The 16,469-nt window shown below is 45.7% G+C and overlaps 1 protein-coding gene across 5 annotated transcripts in view; it reads right to left on the bottom strand.

Annotated features, from left to right (window-relative positions):
* Positions 1-7,949: 7,949 nt before the first annotated feature.
* The window catches only part of LOC116972980, a 42,342-nt gene continuing 33,822 nt past the window's right edge, over positions 7,950-16,469 (bottom strand). For 4 of the 5 annotated variants that reach the window (XM_033020612.1, XM_033020593.1, XM_033020603.1 and 1 more), the window contains one exon: positions 7,950-8,253. In XM_033020612.1, coding sequence (XP_032876503.1) covers positions 8,144-8,253 — 110 coding nt within the window. In that variant the 3' untranslated portion in view covers positions 7,950-8,143. Of the gene's footprint in view, positions 8,254-9,718; positions 10,189-16,469 lie in introns of those variants that run through there. The other variant, XM_033020627.1, reaches the window with a different exon arrangement.

Genomic DNA, 16,469 nt, shown 5'->3' on the forward strand with positions numbered 1-16,469 from the left:
CTCCCTCCCTTTGCATGGTGGGAGATCTGGCTGCCATTGCTGTCCACTCGCCGTGACCGCTGAAAACCAACGTAGAAACACTCGCTGGAGCTGGAGAAACTCCCTGGTAACAGGAGTAACTCTTGCTTCGTGCTTTCCTGGTCCTCCAAAAATATTCAAAATGGAATTTAAACAGAATTTAAACACCACCAAACTCTGTAAAATTACAGCCTATTACATTTTATCTGTTTATTTATTGTGTGTATATATATATATATATGGTCTATGGTATATAGACACAGTGAACTTTTATCTCCTGTTCTGTATTATGTTTACATATTCTGTTGCGCTGCAGCAAGCATGAATTTCATTGTCCTATCTGGGACACATGACAATAAAACTCTCTTGACTCTTGACTTAGACTTAAACAAAAAAGGGTTCTTGGGGAAAAAAAGAGCTACCTTAAATTTAATTGCTTCTGGTTGGGTACCTATAGTAGGGTGTAGAATATTCCATGCTTTAATTGTGCGGCGGAACTCCATGGAGCAGCCAGCATCTCTGGATAGAAGAAATTGGGCGAGGTTTCGGGTAGAGACCCTTCTTTAGATTTCCTCTGGTTTTAGTGTTTTAGTTTAATTTAAAGATACAGCGTGGAAACAAGCCCTTCGGCCCACCGAGTGCAGGTCGACCACCGATCACCCCTACACTAGTTCTATCCCACACATTAGCGACGTAAGTCAAGAGTCAAGAGTGTTTTCTTCTCTCATGTGTAGGGAGTGGGTGAGGAAAGTGGGTTAACAGAACTTGTGTGAATGGGGAGACAAAAATGCTAGAGAAACTTAGCCGGGGTGAGGCAGCATCTATGGAGCGAAGGAAATAGGCGACGTTTTGGGTCGAGACCCTTCTTCAAACTGATGTGAGGGTGCAGGGGATGGGAAGAAGAAAGGAAGAGGCGGAGACAGTGGGCTGAGGGAGAGCTGGGAAGCGGAGGAGAAAGCAGGGACTACCTGAAGTTGGAGGTCAATTTTCATACCGCTGGGGTGCAAACTGCCCAAGCAAAATATGAGGTGCTGCTCCTCCAATTTATGGTGGGCCTCACTCTGGCCATGGAGGGCCCAGGACAGAAAAGTCAGATTCGGAATGGGAGGGGGAGTTGAAGTGCTGAGCCACTGGGACATCAGGTTGGTTATTGCGAACCGAGCGGAGGTATTGGTCTCACCGATGTAGAGCAGCTGACACCTAGAGCAGCGGATGCAATAGATGAGGTTGGAGGAGGTGCACGTGAACCTCTGCCGCACCTGGAAAGACGGCTTGGGTCAAGTGTAGCATTTCCTGCGGTTGCAAGGGAAAGTGCCTGGAGAGGGGGTGGTTTGGGTGGGAAGGAACAAATTGACCAGGGAGTTACGGAAGGAGCGTTCTCTGGTGAAAGCCGACGGGAGGAGATGGGAAGATGTGGCCAGTGGTGGGATCCAGTTGGTAGACAAAGCTGGAGAAAATCAGCGGGTGAGGCAGCATCTATGGAGCGAAGGAATGGGCAACGTTTCGGGTCGAAACCCTTCTTCAGACTGATATCGGGGGGGGGGAGGGGGGTCGGTAAAAAGAAAGGAAGAGGCGGAGACAGTAGGCTGTGGGAGAGCTGGGACTGGTCGGGGAAGGAGGGAGAAAGCAAGGATTACCTGAAATTGGAGAAGCCAACGTTCATACCGCTGGGGTGTAAACTACCCAAGCAAAATATGAGGTGCTGTTCCTCCAATTTGCGGTGGGCCTCACTCTGGCCATGGAAGAGGCCCAGGACAGAAAGGTTGGATTCGGAATGTCATTTGGCAACCTAAAAAGCTACCTAGGTTGCCCGGCTGGCAACAGGGAAAAAAAGTTAAGCGAGAGCCCTGTTCTGCCGTGGAATGTCAAAAAATGTATTTCTGCCTTTTTATATGTACATCATGTACATCAATGATCTGGATGATGGTGTGGTAAATTGGATTAGTAAGTATGCAGATGATACTAAGATAGGTGGGGTTGTGGATAATGAAGTAGAGTTTCAAAGTCTACATAGAGATTTATGCCAGTTGGAAGAGTGGGCTGAAAGATGGCAGATGGAGTTTAATGTTGATAAGTGTGAGGTGCTACATCTTGGCAGGACAAATCAAAATAGGACGTACATGGTAAATGGTAGGGAATTGAAGAATGCAGGTGAACAGAGGGATCTAGGAATAACTGTGCACAGTTCCCTGAAAGTAGAATCTCATGTAGATAGGGTGGTAAAGAAAGCTTTTGGTGTGCTGGCCTTTATAAATCAGAGCATTGAGTATAGATGTTGGGATGTAATGTTTATTTAATTTTCTTCTTCTTAAAATTGTACAAGGCATTGGTGAGGCCAATTCTGGAGTATGGTGTACAATTTTGGTCGCCTAATTATAGGAAGGATGTCAACAAAATAGAGAGAGTACAGAGGAGATTTACTAGAATGTTGCCTGGGTTTCAGCAACTAAGTTACAGAGAAAGGTTGAACAAGTTAGGGCTTTATTCTTTGGAACGCAGAAGGTTAAGGGGGGACTTGATAGAGGTCTTTAAAATGATGAGAGGGATAGACAGAGTTGACGTGGATAAGCTTTTCCCACTGAGAGTAGGGAAGATTCAAACAAGGGGACATGACTTGAGAATTAAGGGACTGAAGTTTAGGGGTAACATGAGGGGGAACTTCTTTACTCAGAGAGTGGTGGCTGTGGAATGAGCTTCCAGTGAAGGTGGTGGAGGCAGGTTCGTTTTTATCATTTAAAAATAAATTGGATAGTTATATGGACGGGAAAGGAATGGAGGGTTATGGTCTGAGCGCAGGTATATGGGACTAGGGGAGAATACGTGTTCGGCACGGACTAGAAGGGTCGAGATGGCCTGTTTCCGTGCTGTAATTGATATATGGTTATATTATATGGTTATATATATTGATGCAGCAAAAATACATTTACTGACTACACTGAGCTATCAGTTTATTCATAATTGTGCCTAAAATACAAGGGTTAGTAGTAACCACTTGATGGAGATTAACATCGTTTTAACATGTAATCCACCGACAATTGCTGGAAGATTGGGTTTCTAATATTTTACCATTGTAAAAAGTGAGTTGAAAATAAATAGCTAATTACCAGTTATTTCTACTATCAGTGTCCACTACCACTTTATTTATTTTATTTAATTTTCTTCTTCTTAAGCCCTTAATAAATAGGCCATTGACAAATGTCCTCCACCTCACTCGTTTGTTGGCAGTTCTTTCGAGATATCCCCAGTTGAGCCCACTCTCAGACATTTCTGTATGGACACCTCTTCTCCTGTGGGGACCTCTTTTCCTTTTTCCTTGGGGGTTCCATTTCAGGGCTTGCCGGGTGATGTTTGTGGCAGGTTTCCTGAGGGTGTGTCCAATCCAACTCCATTTTCTCCATTGAATTTGTAAGGCTTATTCTTTTCCACAGGTATGCTATGCAGGTCATGTTCACAGGCTTTCCTGCCACCAATTCAGCAGCGAATATTCAAACAAGAAGACATGACTTGAGAATTAAGGGACAGAAGTTTTGGGGTAACATGAGGGGGAACTTCTTTACTCAGAGAGTGGTGGCTGTGTGGAATGAGCTTCCAGTGGAGGTGGTGGAGGCAGGTTCGATTTTATAATTTAAAAATAAATTGGATAGTTATATGGACGGGAAAGGAATGGAGGGTTATGGTCTGAGTGCAGGTAGATGGGACTAGGGGAGAATAAGTGTTCGGCACGGACTAGAAGGGCCGAGATGGCCTGTTTCCATGCTGTAATTGTTATATGGTTATATTATATGGCTTAATTTTGCATAATTCAAAAAGTAACAAAATCTATGAACTTCAACTCTTAGTTCCAATCTTTCTGAATTTAGTTATCGGCAGATTGTTTTTGTCAAGGCCTTGTAGATGTTGCCTGTATACAATTCCATAAAGCACAGGGTTTATTCACAAGGGTTTACTTCTGTTCCTGTTTAAAGTCTTAACATTCACTTCTTTGCAGCTGAAGTAATTGTTTTTTTTGCAAATGGTTCTGAATCTTTGCAATATCCTTGCCTTTAAAAACCTGTTTTTGATGATTACTGTTTTTGTCTCTTCATAGTTTCATAATGGACCCATGAATATATGTTATCCAATCTGATCACATTGGTTTCAAAAAGGAAGTTAAGTAACCACTTGCTTGAAATAACAGATTGCATTTGCAGGGATATAGTGCTGGAATAGCATTAACCATATAACCATATAACAATTACAGCACGGAAACAGGCCATCTCGGCCCTACAAGTCCGTGCCGAACAACTTTTTTCCCCTAGTCCCACCTGCCTGCACTCATACCATAACCCTCCATTCCCTTCTCATCCATATGCCTATCCAATTTATTTTTAAATGATACCAACGAACCTGCCGCCACCACTTCCACTGGAAGCTCATTCCACACCGCTACCACTCTCTGAGTAAAGAAGTTCCCCCTCATGTTACCCCTGCATTGTAAGGGATTGTTTTACGGTACTGGTGTGGACATGTAGGTGCTGGTTAATACACTGACTGAAGAAGGTTCACCTCTCCATGTTTTCCAGAGATGCAGCCAGACCCCCTGAGTTACTCCAGCACTTGTGTCCACTTGTACGGACATAAATAGCTCGCTGTATGGTCATGACTGATCTATCTTGCAGCTACATTTGAACTCTTCATTTTCTGCCACCGTGACATCTTTTACCAGAATAATGCCTGGATTAGAGGGTATTGGTTATAGTGAAAGATTGGACGAGCTTGGATTGTTTTCCCTGAAGGGCAGAGGCCGAGGGGGAACCTGATCAGTATTTAAAATTGAGCGACATAGATTGGGTAAATAGGCAGAAGCTTTTATTCAGGGTGGAAATGGCAAAGACGAGAGGGCATAGCTTTAGGGTAAAAGGGGCAAAGCTTTTTTACACGTCGGGTGTTGGGTATCATTTGGTGGAGGCAGATGCAACAGCGGCATTTGTGATGGGCACATGAATGTTCAGGGAATTGAGTGGTGTGGATAATGTGCAGGCAAATTAGAAGTTTGGCTTGGCATCAGGCTCAGTAGAGACATTGTGGGCTGAAGGGCATGTTCCTGTGCTGGACATTTCTACGTAAACTAAGAAAACAAAGTCACAATTAACACTCATTGTATGTATGTTGAAGTTTCTAGACCTCACTATCTCCATTGCAGGTAACAGACTACAGACCGACATCCACTGACTCCCATGGCTATCTGGACAACACTTCTTCCCACCCTGCTTCCTGTAAGGACTCTATCCCCTACTCGCCGTGTCTGCACCCAGGATGAGGTGTTCCACACCAGGGCATCGGAGATGTCTTCATTCTTTAGGGAACGGCGTTTCCCCTCTTCGACTATAGATGAGGCTCTCACCAGGGTCTCCTCTACGTCCCGTAGCTCCGCTCTCACTCCCCATCCCACCAACTTGTAACAAGGACAGAGTCCCCCTTGTCTTCAGCTTCCACCCCACCAGCCGCCGCATACAACAGATTATCCTCCGACATTTTCGCCACCTCCAACGGGATCCCACCACTGGCCACATCTTCCCATCTCCTCCCCTTTTGGCTTTCCTCAGAGACCGCTCCCTCCGTAACTCCTTGGTCAATTTGTCCCTTCCCACCCAAACCACCCCCTCTCCCGGCACCAACACCTCCGCTCAGTTCGCACAAACCAACCTGATCTCCTGGTGGCCCAGTACTTCAACCCCCCCCCCATTCTGAATCTGACCTGGGCCTCCTCCATGGCCAAAGGGAGTCCCACTGTAAATTGGAGGAGCAGCACCTCATATTTCGCTTGGGCAGTTTACACCCGTGACATGAACATTGACTTCTCCAATTTCAGGTAGTCCCTGCTTGCTCCCTCCTTCCTCTCCCCTTCCCAGCTCTCCCACAGCCTTCTGTCTCCGTCTCTTCCTTTCTTCTTCATTGCCTAGAGTCTAGTCTTCTTCATTGCCTTCATTGCCTAGAGTCCTTTCTTCTTTCCGCCCCCCCCCCCACATCAGTCTGAAGAAGGGTCTCGACCCGAAACCTCACCTATTCCTCTGCTCCATAGATGCTGCCTCACCCGCTGAGTTTCTCCAGCATTTTTGTCTACAATCATTGTATGTATGTATGTATGAGCTGTTACTATGTAATATCTCTGCAATGTTTGCTATTGGTTGTGTCCTCCACCAGTATCTCACCTTCATTGTTGAACTCTACAAGATTGCCTTAATTTGGTTCTACTATTGCTCATTTGATTGTATATTGCCAGAATGCCATAGTTGTGTCGGGAAACTTGCCTAGAGCAACTTCTTGGACTGCAGCCTATGTAACATTTGCCACTGGCATCACCCTCTGGTTAAATGTGAACTATGAAATAATCAAAGGACCATCTTTGATTATATTTATAACCCTGGTGACTTCCTACTTCAACTTTAAGAAGTTCAGAGAATCCAAAGCACTATTCCCTATATCCCAGTGCAATTTGCTAGAGCACACTGTAGCTGGAAACTCTGGCCTTGGACCCAAGCCAGTGAGTGGTAGTGAGGATGTTGCTGTCCTCTCTTTAACTGATTTCAAAACTACTATTGAGTCTGGATGATTCAAGAATTAAAAATTCTTTAAGAACAGAAAGTCTGGCTGAAAATATATGGTAATGTCTGAAATATAAGGGAATGCTGCAATTATTTATGGTTCTCTACTAAATTTCTTGACACAAAGAAAATGCCACTGGTGAATCTGTTGGAGAAATGGTGAGGGACGACACTGTGTAGGAACTGCAGATGCTGGTTTACACTGAAGGTGGACACAAAATGCTGGAGTACCTCAGCGGGACAGGCAGCATTGGCTTATTCCTTCTCTCCAGAGATGCTGCCTGTTCCACTGAGTTAATCCGACAATTTGTGTTCAATGTTTTGGGCAGATGGATCTCTTAGTGAGCCACTGCAAAAGAGCCTCTACAATGAGACTTCACAGCGAGCTTGAGAGGTTTTCCCACACAATTATAGAGATGGGCACAAATGCATCACAACAGCTTGATCATGATTTTTTTTTAAAGCATAAACACAGTATTTTAATCAATATAAACAAATTAACATATTGTCACACTGCCTCTCACAGCAATGGCATTTTATAAGAAGATTTCTAAGTGGCAAAATATTATTCATATTTTCTGTCAATTGCCCTGAGTAATGTACACAGTAATAATGTGTAGAAAATCTGTTCCAAGCTGTCAATAACTTGGTAAACTTCCTAATTTAAAAATTTTCTTCAGATTCAGTCATGTCAATAAAGTCCAATAAAAGGAGTATGTGTAGGAAGGAACTGCAGATGCTGGTTTAAATTGAAGATAGGCAAAAAGCTGGAGTAACTCAGCAGGTCAGGCAGCATCTCTGCAGAAAAGGGATGGGTGACGTCCCACTTGGCGATTTTTTTCAGCGACTGCCGGCATCATTGACTGACATATCAGGTCATCGAAAAATTTGCGGCGTGATGCGGGCGTGATGACGTGCGGTGTTTTTTCAAGTATCGCAACATTTTTTTTGTCGTCACTGGATTTTGAAATGTTCAAAATCTTTTGGCGAAACTGATAAGACGCCGGCAGTCAGCTAAAAAAAAAAAAAAAAGCCAAGTGGGACAGGCCCTTTATTCAGACCAAGAGTCAGGGGAAAGGGAAACCAAAGATACGGACGGTGATACAGAGAGATATAGAACAAATGAATGAAAGATATGCCAAAAAAAAAAGTAATGATGATCAAGGAAACAGTTGATTGTTAGCTGTGGGCTATGAGAAAACAATTTGTACAGATAATGAATAACTTGATAGTGTCTGTATAACTCGTTACCACCTAGCCCACAGCCAACAATGGACCGTTTCCTTGATCATAGTTACTTTTTCTCATATCTTTCATTCATTTGTTCTATATCTCTATACCACCGTCCATACCTCTCATTTTCCTTTCCCCTGACTCAAAGTGTGAAGAAGGCTCTCAACCCGAAACGTCACCCATTCCTTTACTCCAGAAATGCAGCCTGACCTGTTGAGTTACTACAGCTTTATGCATTTATCTCTGATAAAAGGGAAACAGTCTTCATCTTCCATCAAATAAGGCAAACACGGCAATTAAAGATGATTTTAAGCAAATTGCACATAGTGTGCTGACATTGGTGACTGCTCTGTCTCCTCAGTGGCTCCTTTCCCATCACACTGCACTGGATCATTTAGCACTTGCCGTGCACTGCCACCTTGTTTCAAAAGAAATTCATATTAGATTGTTGAAACAAATTTAGAATTTCAACTGAGTTTAATTCAGGAGGTAGAAACATAAGATGAATCAGAATTTATGCAAAGGATATGCCTCAATTAAATCAGTGTTGATTGTTCCACTTGATTAATTTGTGCAAATGAAGAAAGACTGATACCATCCCCTGCTCTATGGTGACTTGATTAATCAAGATTACAATGTAGATGACTGGACTGAGTGACCATTCATAGATTTACCCAATTACTTTGGTTGGCTCTGGCAGGCAATGTGACTAAGTAATAGATCAGTCACTTTGCATTCCAAGACAGAAAAAAATCTTAATGTAGAGACAAGATAACATAAAACGGGATTTTCCTTCAGTCCCAGGACACAGCCTCTTGTTGGCAGAACATTTGTTACCCTCCCTATGAAAAAGGAACTTAAAATTGCTGATTCATTTCTGAGAGCAATGAACAGTCAACAACACTATAGTTCTGGAGTCACGATACAATTTAGTCCAGTAAGAGTAGCAGATTTCTTTCCTAATAGTATGGTGAACCAAATGGGTTTTAATATCAATCCTGTTGCTTCATGCTGGCCATCATTGTTACTGGAATATAGTTATTGAAATGGATTTAAGATCCTCAGCCAATGGGATTTGACTCATATCTTTGAATTTGTAATTTAACCAGTTATGCTTCTGTAATGTTTAAGCATGTAAATGACTTAAAATCTGGCACACAGGTTCAAAACGTAATCCAAAATACAAATAGAATTTGGTCTTTACTTGTTGGGCTGGAAGGAGGACAGACTATAAACTTACTGTCTATTGCAAGTTCTCCCACTTAACCCCTTCTCCTGCCTTCTCCCCATAACCACTAACACCCGTACTAATCAAGAATCTATCTCTGCTTTAAATATATCCTCTAACTTGGCTTCCACAGTCTTCTGCGGCAAAGAATTCCACAGATTCACTCCCCTCTGACTAAAGAAATTCTTCCTCATATCCTTCCTAAAAGAGCGTCCTTTAATTCTGAGGCTGACCTCTATAGAGTCCTAGACTCTCCCACTAGTGGAAACATCCCCTCCCCTTCCACTCTATCCAAGCCTTTCAGTATTCTGTACGTTTCAATGAGGTCCCCCCCTCATTCTTCTAAACTCCAGCGAGTACAGGCCCAGTACCATCAAAGGTCATAGGTCAGTTCAAAATTTTTTTAAGGTTGTAGATTTGAACACCATTGGTTCTGATCATTATTGTCCAAGTATGGTTAAAGTACATGTCAACAACAGATGAGGTTTTCTGGTTTAAAAAACTTTTTGACAAATTTGTCAACAGGTAAACACCAATATTTTTGAACTGCCTATTGGCTGTCTGTTAATCCAAGGTTTAACAATGGTTAAACAGGAAACAACATTAGATTTCAGATAAAATAAAACATAGTAAAACAAACAGATATCTAAATAAAAATAAAAATCACAGTCAGGTGCCAGATGATAATTGCTATTACATATCAACTCTCTAAAGGCATTGTGAATAAAATGTATGCTGAACCACACTGGACAGAAATTCCTGGATTCAACCTTAAGCATGGATTCTGAAGAAACATATTTAACCGGAAACATTCACTGTTTCTATTCCTGCAGATGTGGCCTGGCCTGCTGAGTGTTTCTAATATTTCCTGTTATTTTAGATTTCTAGTTGTCTCAGATTTTTTGTTTTACTGGCTCTTTGAATGAGTTGTACAGTCAGTCTCAGTTCTTGGCAACTTCCTGATAGCACCATAAAGTTTGAGTATTTCATGAACACTGTTTTATTTTGAAAGTATGCATTTGCTTCCATCACCTTTCCTAATATAATCCACTTCAAATCTTGTTGCTTAAAATAACTCCTCAAATGGCTTCCTGGCTGGTGTTTTAGCACCCACAGAACTATGATCTTGGGAGGAGAGGAGAAAAAAAGGAGAATTAAATAATATTCATACACATTGGAATATATGCCAGCCTTGAATTATGACTCACTTACTAAATACAGTGCCCTCCATAATGTTTGAGACAAAGACCCATAATTTATTTATTTGCCTCTGTACTCCACAATTTGAGATTTGTAATAGAAAAAAAAATGCATGGTTAAAGTGCACATTGTCAGATTTTATTAAAGGGTATTTTTATACATTCTGGTTTCACCATGTAAAAATTCAAGCTGTTTTTATACATAGTCCCCCCATTTCCGGGGACCATTGCGTTTGGGACACACGGCTTCACAGGTATTTGTAATTGCTCAGGGGTGTTTAAATATCTCCTTAATACAGGTATAAGAGAACTCTCAGCACCTAGTATTTCCTCCAGCCTTTCCATCACCTTTGGAAGCTTTTATTGCTGTTTATCAACATGAGGACCAAAGTTGTGCCAATGAAAGTCAAAGAAGCCTTTATGAGACTGAGAAACAAGAATAAAACTGTTGTAGACTTCAGCCAAACCTCAGGCTTACCAAAATCAACTGTTTGGAACATCATTAAGAAGAAAGAGAGCACTGGTGAGCTTAATAATCGCAATGGGACTGGCAGGCCAAGGAAGACCTCCACAGCTGATGAGAGAAGAATTTTCCCTATAATAAGGAAAAATCACCAAACACCTGTCCGACAGATCAGAAACACTCTTCAGGTGTGGATTTGTCAATGACCGCTGTCCGCAGAAGACTTCATGAACAGAAATACAGAGGCTACACTGCAAGATGCAAACCACTGGTTAGCCACAAAAATAGGATGGCCAGGTTACAGTTTGCGAAGAAGTACTTAAAAGAGCAACCACAGTTCTGGAAACAGGCCTTGTCGACTGATGAGATGAAGATTAACTTATATCAGAGTGATGGCAAGAGCAAAGTATGGAGGAGCTAAGGAACTGCTCAAGATCCAAAGCATACCACCTCATCTGTAAAACACGGTGGTGGGGGTGTTATGGCCTGGGCATGTATGGCTGCTGAAGCTACTGGCTCACTTATCTTCATTGATGATACAACTGCTGATGGTAGTAGCATAATGAATTCTGAAGTGTATAGACACATCCTATCTGCTCAAGTTCAAACAAATGCCTCAAAACACATTGGCCGGCGATTCATTCTACAGCAAGACAATGAGCTCAAACATACTGCTGAAGCAACAAAGGAGTTTTTCAAAGCTAAAAAATGGTGAATTCTTGAGTGGCCAAGTCAATCACTCAATCTGAACCCAATTGAGCATGCCTTTTATATGCTGAAGGGAAAACCGAAGGGAACTAGCCCCCAAAACAAGCATAAACTAAAGATGGCTGCAATACAGGCCTGGCAGAGCATCACAAAGAAGACACCGGTGATGTCCATGAATCGCAGACTTAGGTGCTTGTTGCCGTTGATAGCACCACACGTCTGTTGACTCATGGGCTCGAGCTGAGCTTCTCATCTGCAACTGTCAACTGTCATCTGCAACTGTCACGTGATGGTGACGAAGGTTCGATCAGTAAGTGGCTTGATCACCAGGTGGCGCCACATGACCCCCCCCCCCCCCCCCCTCCCCAGAACCGGAGGAATGAAAACGAGCAAGGGCCCGAGTAAGGCATCCAGACCACGTGTACACATTGTCCGTACTCGGAGGCACCACCAACAGAGGCGAGGGTGGGTGCTGGAAGCCAAGCGGCCGACCCCTAACTGTGCTACCTGCACCAGCTGATCAATGTCGACATGAGCAGGCTGAAGACGGGCCACCAAAACAATCTCCCGTCTGTCCCCCATGTCCAGCACAAAAGTCGCGGTACCATGTTGCAGCTCCCGGAAAGGACCTTCGTAAGGTTGTTGTAGCAGGGTCCAATGAGAGTCCCTGCGAAGGAAAACCTACTGACAGTCTTTGAGAGTAGGTGGGACGTGTGAGGTAGTAAGTCCATGGCGAGACGTGGGAACAGAGGCCAGCTGGCCCACCAGAGACGCACCAGCACAGCTGAAGGTTGCTCTTGCTGCCTGGGATGAAGTCCCCCAGGACCGTAAGCGGGGCGCCATACACCAATCCCCCCGATGCAGGAGCTGATCGCCTTGACGCAGATGGCCCGCCGCCAGCTACAAGGAGTCTAGATCATCCTGTCAACGGGAGAGATTGAACTTTTTTTCGCCTTCCACCACAGTGAGGAATGTGGACGAGTCACTGTGATTGATGTTTATGTTAAAATGTGTTAAGAACCAGCAAACCTATCCTTATGCACAGCACTGCTCTAGAGGAGGTAGAAACATTCACATACCTAGGCAGTGTTGTGGACATCACCGGAGATATAGAAGTAGAATCAATAAGGCAAGGGTGGTGTTTAACATGCTGAGAAAGGTCTGGAGCTCAAAACACATCTCAATCAACACGAAAATACACATCTTTAACTCAAATGTGAAACAGGTGATGCTGTATGGATCAGAGACATGGAAAATAACAAAACACACTACAAACAGGCTGCAAACATTCATTAACACCTGCCTTAGGAGAATACTTAACATCTGGTGGAGAGACAAAGTAAGCAATGTGGGCCTGTGGAAAAGAACAAGCACATTTGAAGGAGAAAATGGAGTTGGATTGGACACATCCTCAGGAAACCTGTCACATTACCCGGCAAGCCCTGAAATGGAACCCCCAAGGAAAAAGGAAAAGAGGTTGATCCAAGAACAGCTGGAGAAGAGGTGTCCAGACAGAAATGTCTGAGAGTGGGATCAACTGGGGAGATCTCGAAAGAACGGTGAGGTGGAGGACATTTGTCAATGGCCTATGTTCCCTAGAGGAGCATAGGGCTTATGAAGAAGAAGAAGTGTTTTATGTGTTCCGTTGCTTTTTATTTGTATGACTGGCTTGGCAAAGGAAATACCTCGTATGTTGCAAAACGTACTTGGCTAATAAAGTATTATTGTGATTGTGAAACTCAGCGGATGAAGTAGCCAAATCCTCTTTCGAGGCGGCACGGATCCCCAACAAAACCCACGGCAACTCATCTAAACCAGTCCGGGCCCGTGAGCCGCGCCTTCAGGGAGGACTTCAGGTGCCGATGGAAACGTTGTGGATGGTAAGCTGTGGTGTGGTGCAGCTGCTGGTGGACCACAATGCAGAGGTGAACTGATGAGATGAGGTGTCCACCGGCACACCAAGATGGGCGATCCAGTGAACAGTGAGGACGCGGGTACATGTTGCAGCAGCGGTATCGGCGAGTGGGACAGCCTCTGGCCTTGCGTGAACCGGCCCACAATGGTGAGAAGGTGGGTGACACCCCTGGATGGTGGTAGTGGGCCCACGAGGTCAACGTGGATATGGTCAAAGCAACAGCGCGACAAAGCGAAATCCTGCAGGGCCGCCTTGATGTGACGCTGGACCTTAGATGTCTGGCAGGGAACACATACTGAAGCAGGCTGCCCAGTTGGTAACCTGCTTCCGCAACCCATGCCACATAAACTTTGCCACTACCAGCGCCATCGTTGCCCGGATGGAAGGGTGGGCCAAACCATGGACGGAAAACCCGGCAACGCCAAGCCGCGGGTACAATGGGTCGAGGCTGGCCAGTCGCGTTGCCAACGAGTCCCAGCGGTACATCCTCCAAGGACAGGCATGAAATGGCAGTGCAGTAGGCATGCATCTCCTCATCGTCCTGCTGCGCAGCTGCTAGGGCCAAATACTCGATGCCCTGGGCTACAGTGAGGATGGCATTGATGGTAGTGCGGGACAACACGTCAGCAACCTGGTTGCTTTTACCCGCAATGTGCTGGACACAGGTCGTGTACTCGATGCAAGCCAAGTGACGCTGCTGCCGTACGGACCAGGGATTGGAGACCTCCGCAAAAGCTAATGTGAAGGGCTTGTGGTCGGTAAAGGCCGTGAAAGGTCTGCCCTCAGGGAAATAACGGATGGCCAGGTAGAGCGTCAGGAGCTCACGGTCGAAAGCATTGTATTTCTGTTCCAGAGGGCGTAGGTAACGGCTGAAAAAAACGAGTGGTTGCCAGCGGCTACCAATCAACTGTACTCCACCTACAGCAGTGTCAGATGCATCCACAAGGGCGGTTGGAGCCTCAGCCCGCAGATGGACCAGCATCGTTGCCTGTGCTAGCTCCTCCTTTGCACTGTCCCGCTGCTTGCTGACCAGGAATTTGAACAACAGCCACATAATCCTGGCAGCCACTGGCATGAACCGATGGTAGAAGTTCACCATGCCAACGAACTCCTGGAGACCTTGGAAGGCCAAGGAAACTGCCAAATGGCCTCAACCTTGGCCGGGAGCGGGACTGTACCATGCTGGGTGATGTGATGACCAAGGAAATTAATTGAATTAAGACCAAACTGGCACTTAGCCAGATTAATGGCCAGGCCGTGTTCGCTGAGCCACTGGCAAAGTAGCCGGAGATGCGTGCAATGCTCTCGACGAGAGCGACTGCCGACTAGAATGTCATCTAGGTAAACAAACAGGAAGTCCAACTCACGGCCTACCATGTCCATAAGGCGTTGGAAAACCTGAGCAGAAAGTCTCGAGGCTGAAAGGCATCCTGAAGAATTCAAACTGGCAAAATTGTGTGATGATTGCTGTCTTCGGCACGTCGTCCGGGTGCACAAGAATTTGATGGTAACCGCGGATCAGTCAATTTATGAAAACAATTTTGCACCTTCCAGATGGGCCGTGAAATCTTGAATGTGGGGAACAGGATACCGATCGGCCATCGTGGCGTTATTAAGACGCTGGTTATCCCCACAAAGCCTCCAGCCCTCAGACGCTTTAGGGACCATGTGAAGGGGAGAAGCCCATGGACTGTCGGACCGACACACAATGCCCATGTCCTCCATTTGTTGGAACTCATCCTTGGCAAGCTGTAGTTTATCGGGGCGGAAACCTGCGTGCCCGTGCGTGGAGCGGCGGTCCGGTGGTGGGGATAAGGTGCAACACGCCGTGTTTGGGGCGGGCGGATTGGAGCTTTGGATGAGTGGCGATCCCACATGTAGAGGTGATGTTTCTGGCCGACCACAACAGCCATTACTGGCGGCTGGACACAGCTTTTCCCAGTCTTGGTCCAGCGCACTGACCACGTAGTAATGCGCCGAATATTGAACTGGGTCTTTGCCTGTTGGAACCACACGTGTGGCTGTGCGGTCCAAAAACGGGCAGTTTGAGAGCGACTGCGTTCTGCTGGGCCGGGTTGTCATCTACGCCCATTGTCGAAATCCAAAAGAAGCCGTTTTGGATGGTCGAGGGTCACCAATGTAGTAAACGAATTAACAAAATTAATTAACGAAACAATGGTTGAACACACGCGCGCTTAGTCCGGAGACCAGTTCAAAGTTCAAAGTTCAAAGTTCAAAGTTCAAAGGTTATTTATTGGTCACATACACCTAGGTGTAGTGAAATGCTTCTTGCCAATGCAGCACATAAAGAAAGAATACAGACATAACATTAATAAGAGATTTAAACATAAAGAACATCCCCCCACAATGGCTCCCACCATGAGGGAAGGCACAAAGTCCAGTCCCCAACCCCAGTTCACCCATAGTCGAGCCAATTGAGGCCTCCACAGTTGCCTCTACGGAGGCCCGATGTTCCTGGCCGTTCTCGCCGGGCGTCGGGAGAATCCTCACAGCGGCTTGGGACACCTGGAACGGCCGCTTCCGTACTGGAGGCCAAAGCCAACAAGGCCGCGCCGGTTGGAGCTCCACTACTGGCGATCTCGTCGCGAGTTCCCAGGCTCCAGGTGTACAGTTCGGCGCCGCCGCCCGCAGCTGGCCGCTCCTCAGACCCGCAGCTCCGCGATGTTGTTCCCGGCGGTCTCAGCTCACCGGAGCTCCAGCGCGGCGACCCAGGCAAGGCATCGCCCGCTCCACAATAGCGCTCCAGCGCTGTGCCGCTGCCGAAGCCGTGGTTCTGGGCGGTCCCCGACAGGAAACGCCACTCCAGGCCCGCTGGTAGGCCGCGAGGACGGGTCGAAACTGCAGCCCGGAGAAAAGCTGCCTCTCCGACCAGGTAGGGACCCTGAAAGGTAGTCTCCCCCTTCCCCCCCCCCCCCACCCCCACACATAAAAAAGTCTAGAACTCCAGAAACAAAAACACTTTAACTAACTAAAAATAAAAAAAAGATGAAAAGACAGACAGCTGCTGGCTGGGCAGCCGCGCACAGGTCAGCGCCCCCTGTTGGTATCCATTTAGGTGCTTGTTGCCGTTGAGAGGAGCACCACACGTCTGTTGATTCGT

The sequence above is a fragment of the Amblyraja radiata genome, chromosome 1 (genome assembly GCF_010909765.2).
Source record: "Amblyraja radiata isolate CabotCenter1 chromosome 1, sAmbRad1.1.pri, whole genome shotgun sequence".
NCBI classification, from domain to species: Eukaryota; Metazoa; Chordata; class Chondrichthyes; order Rajiformes; family Rajidae; genus Amblyraja; species Amblyraja radiata.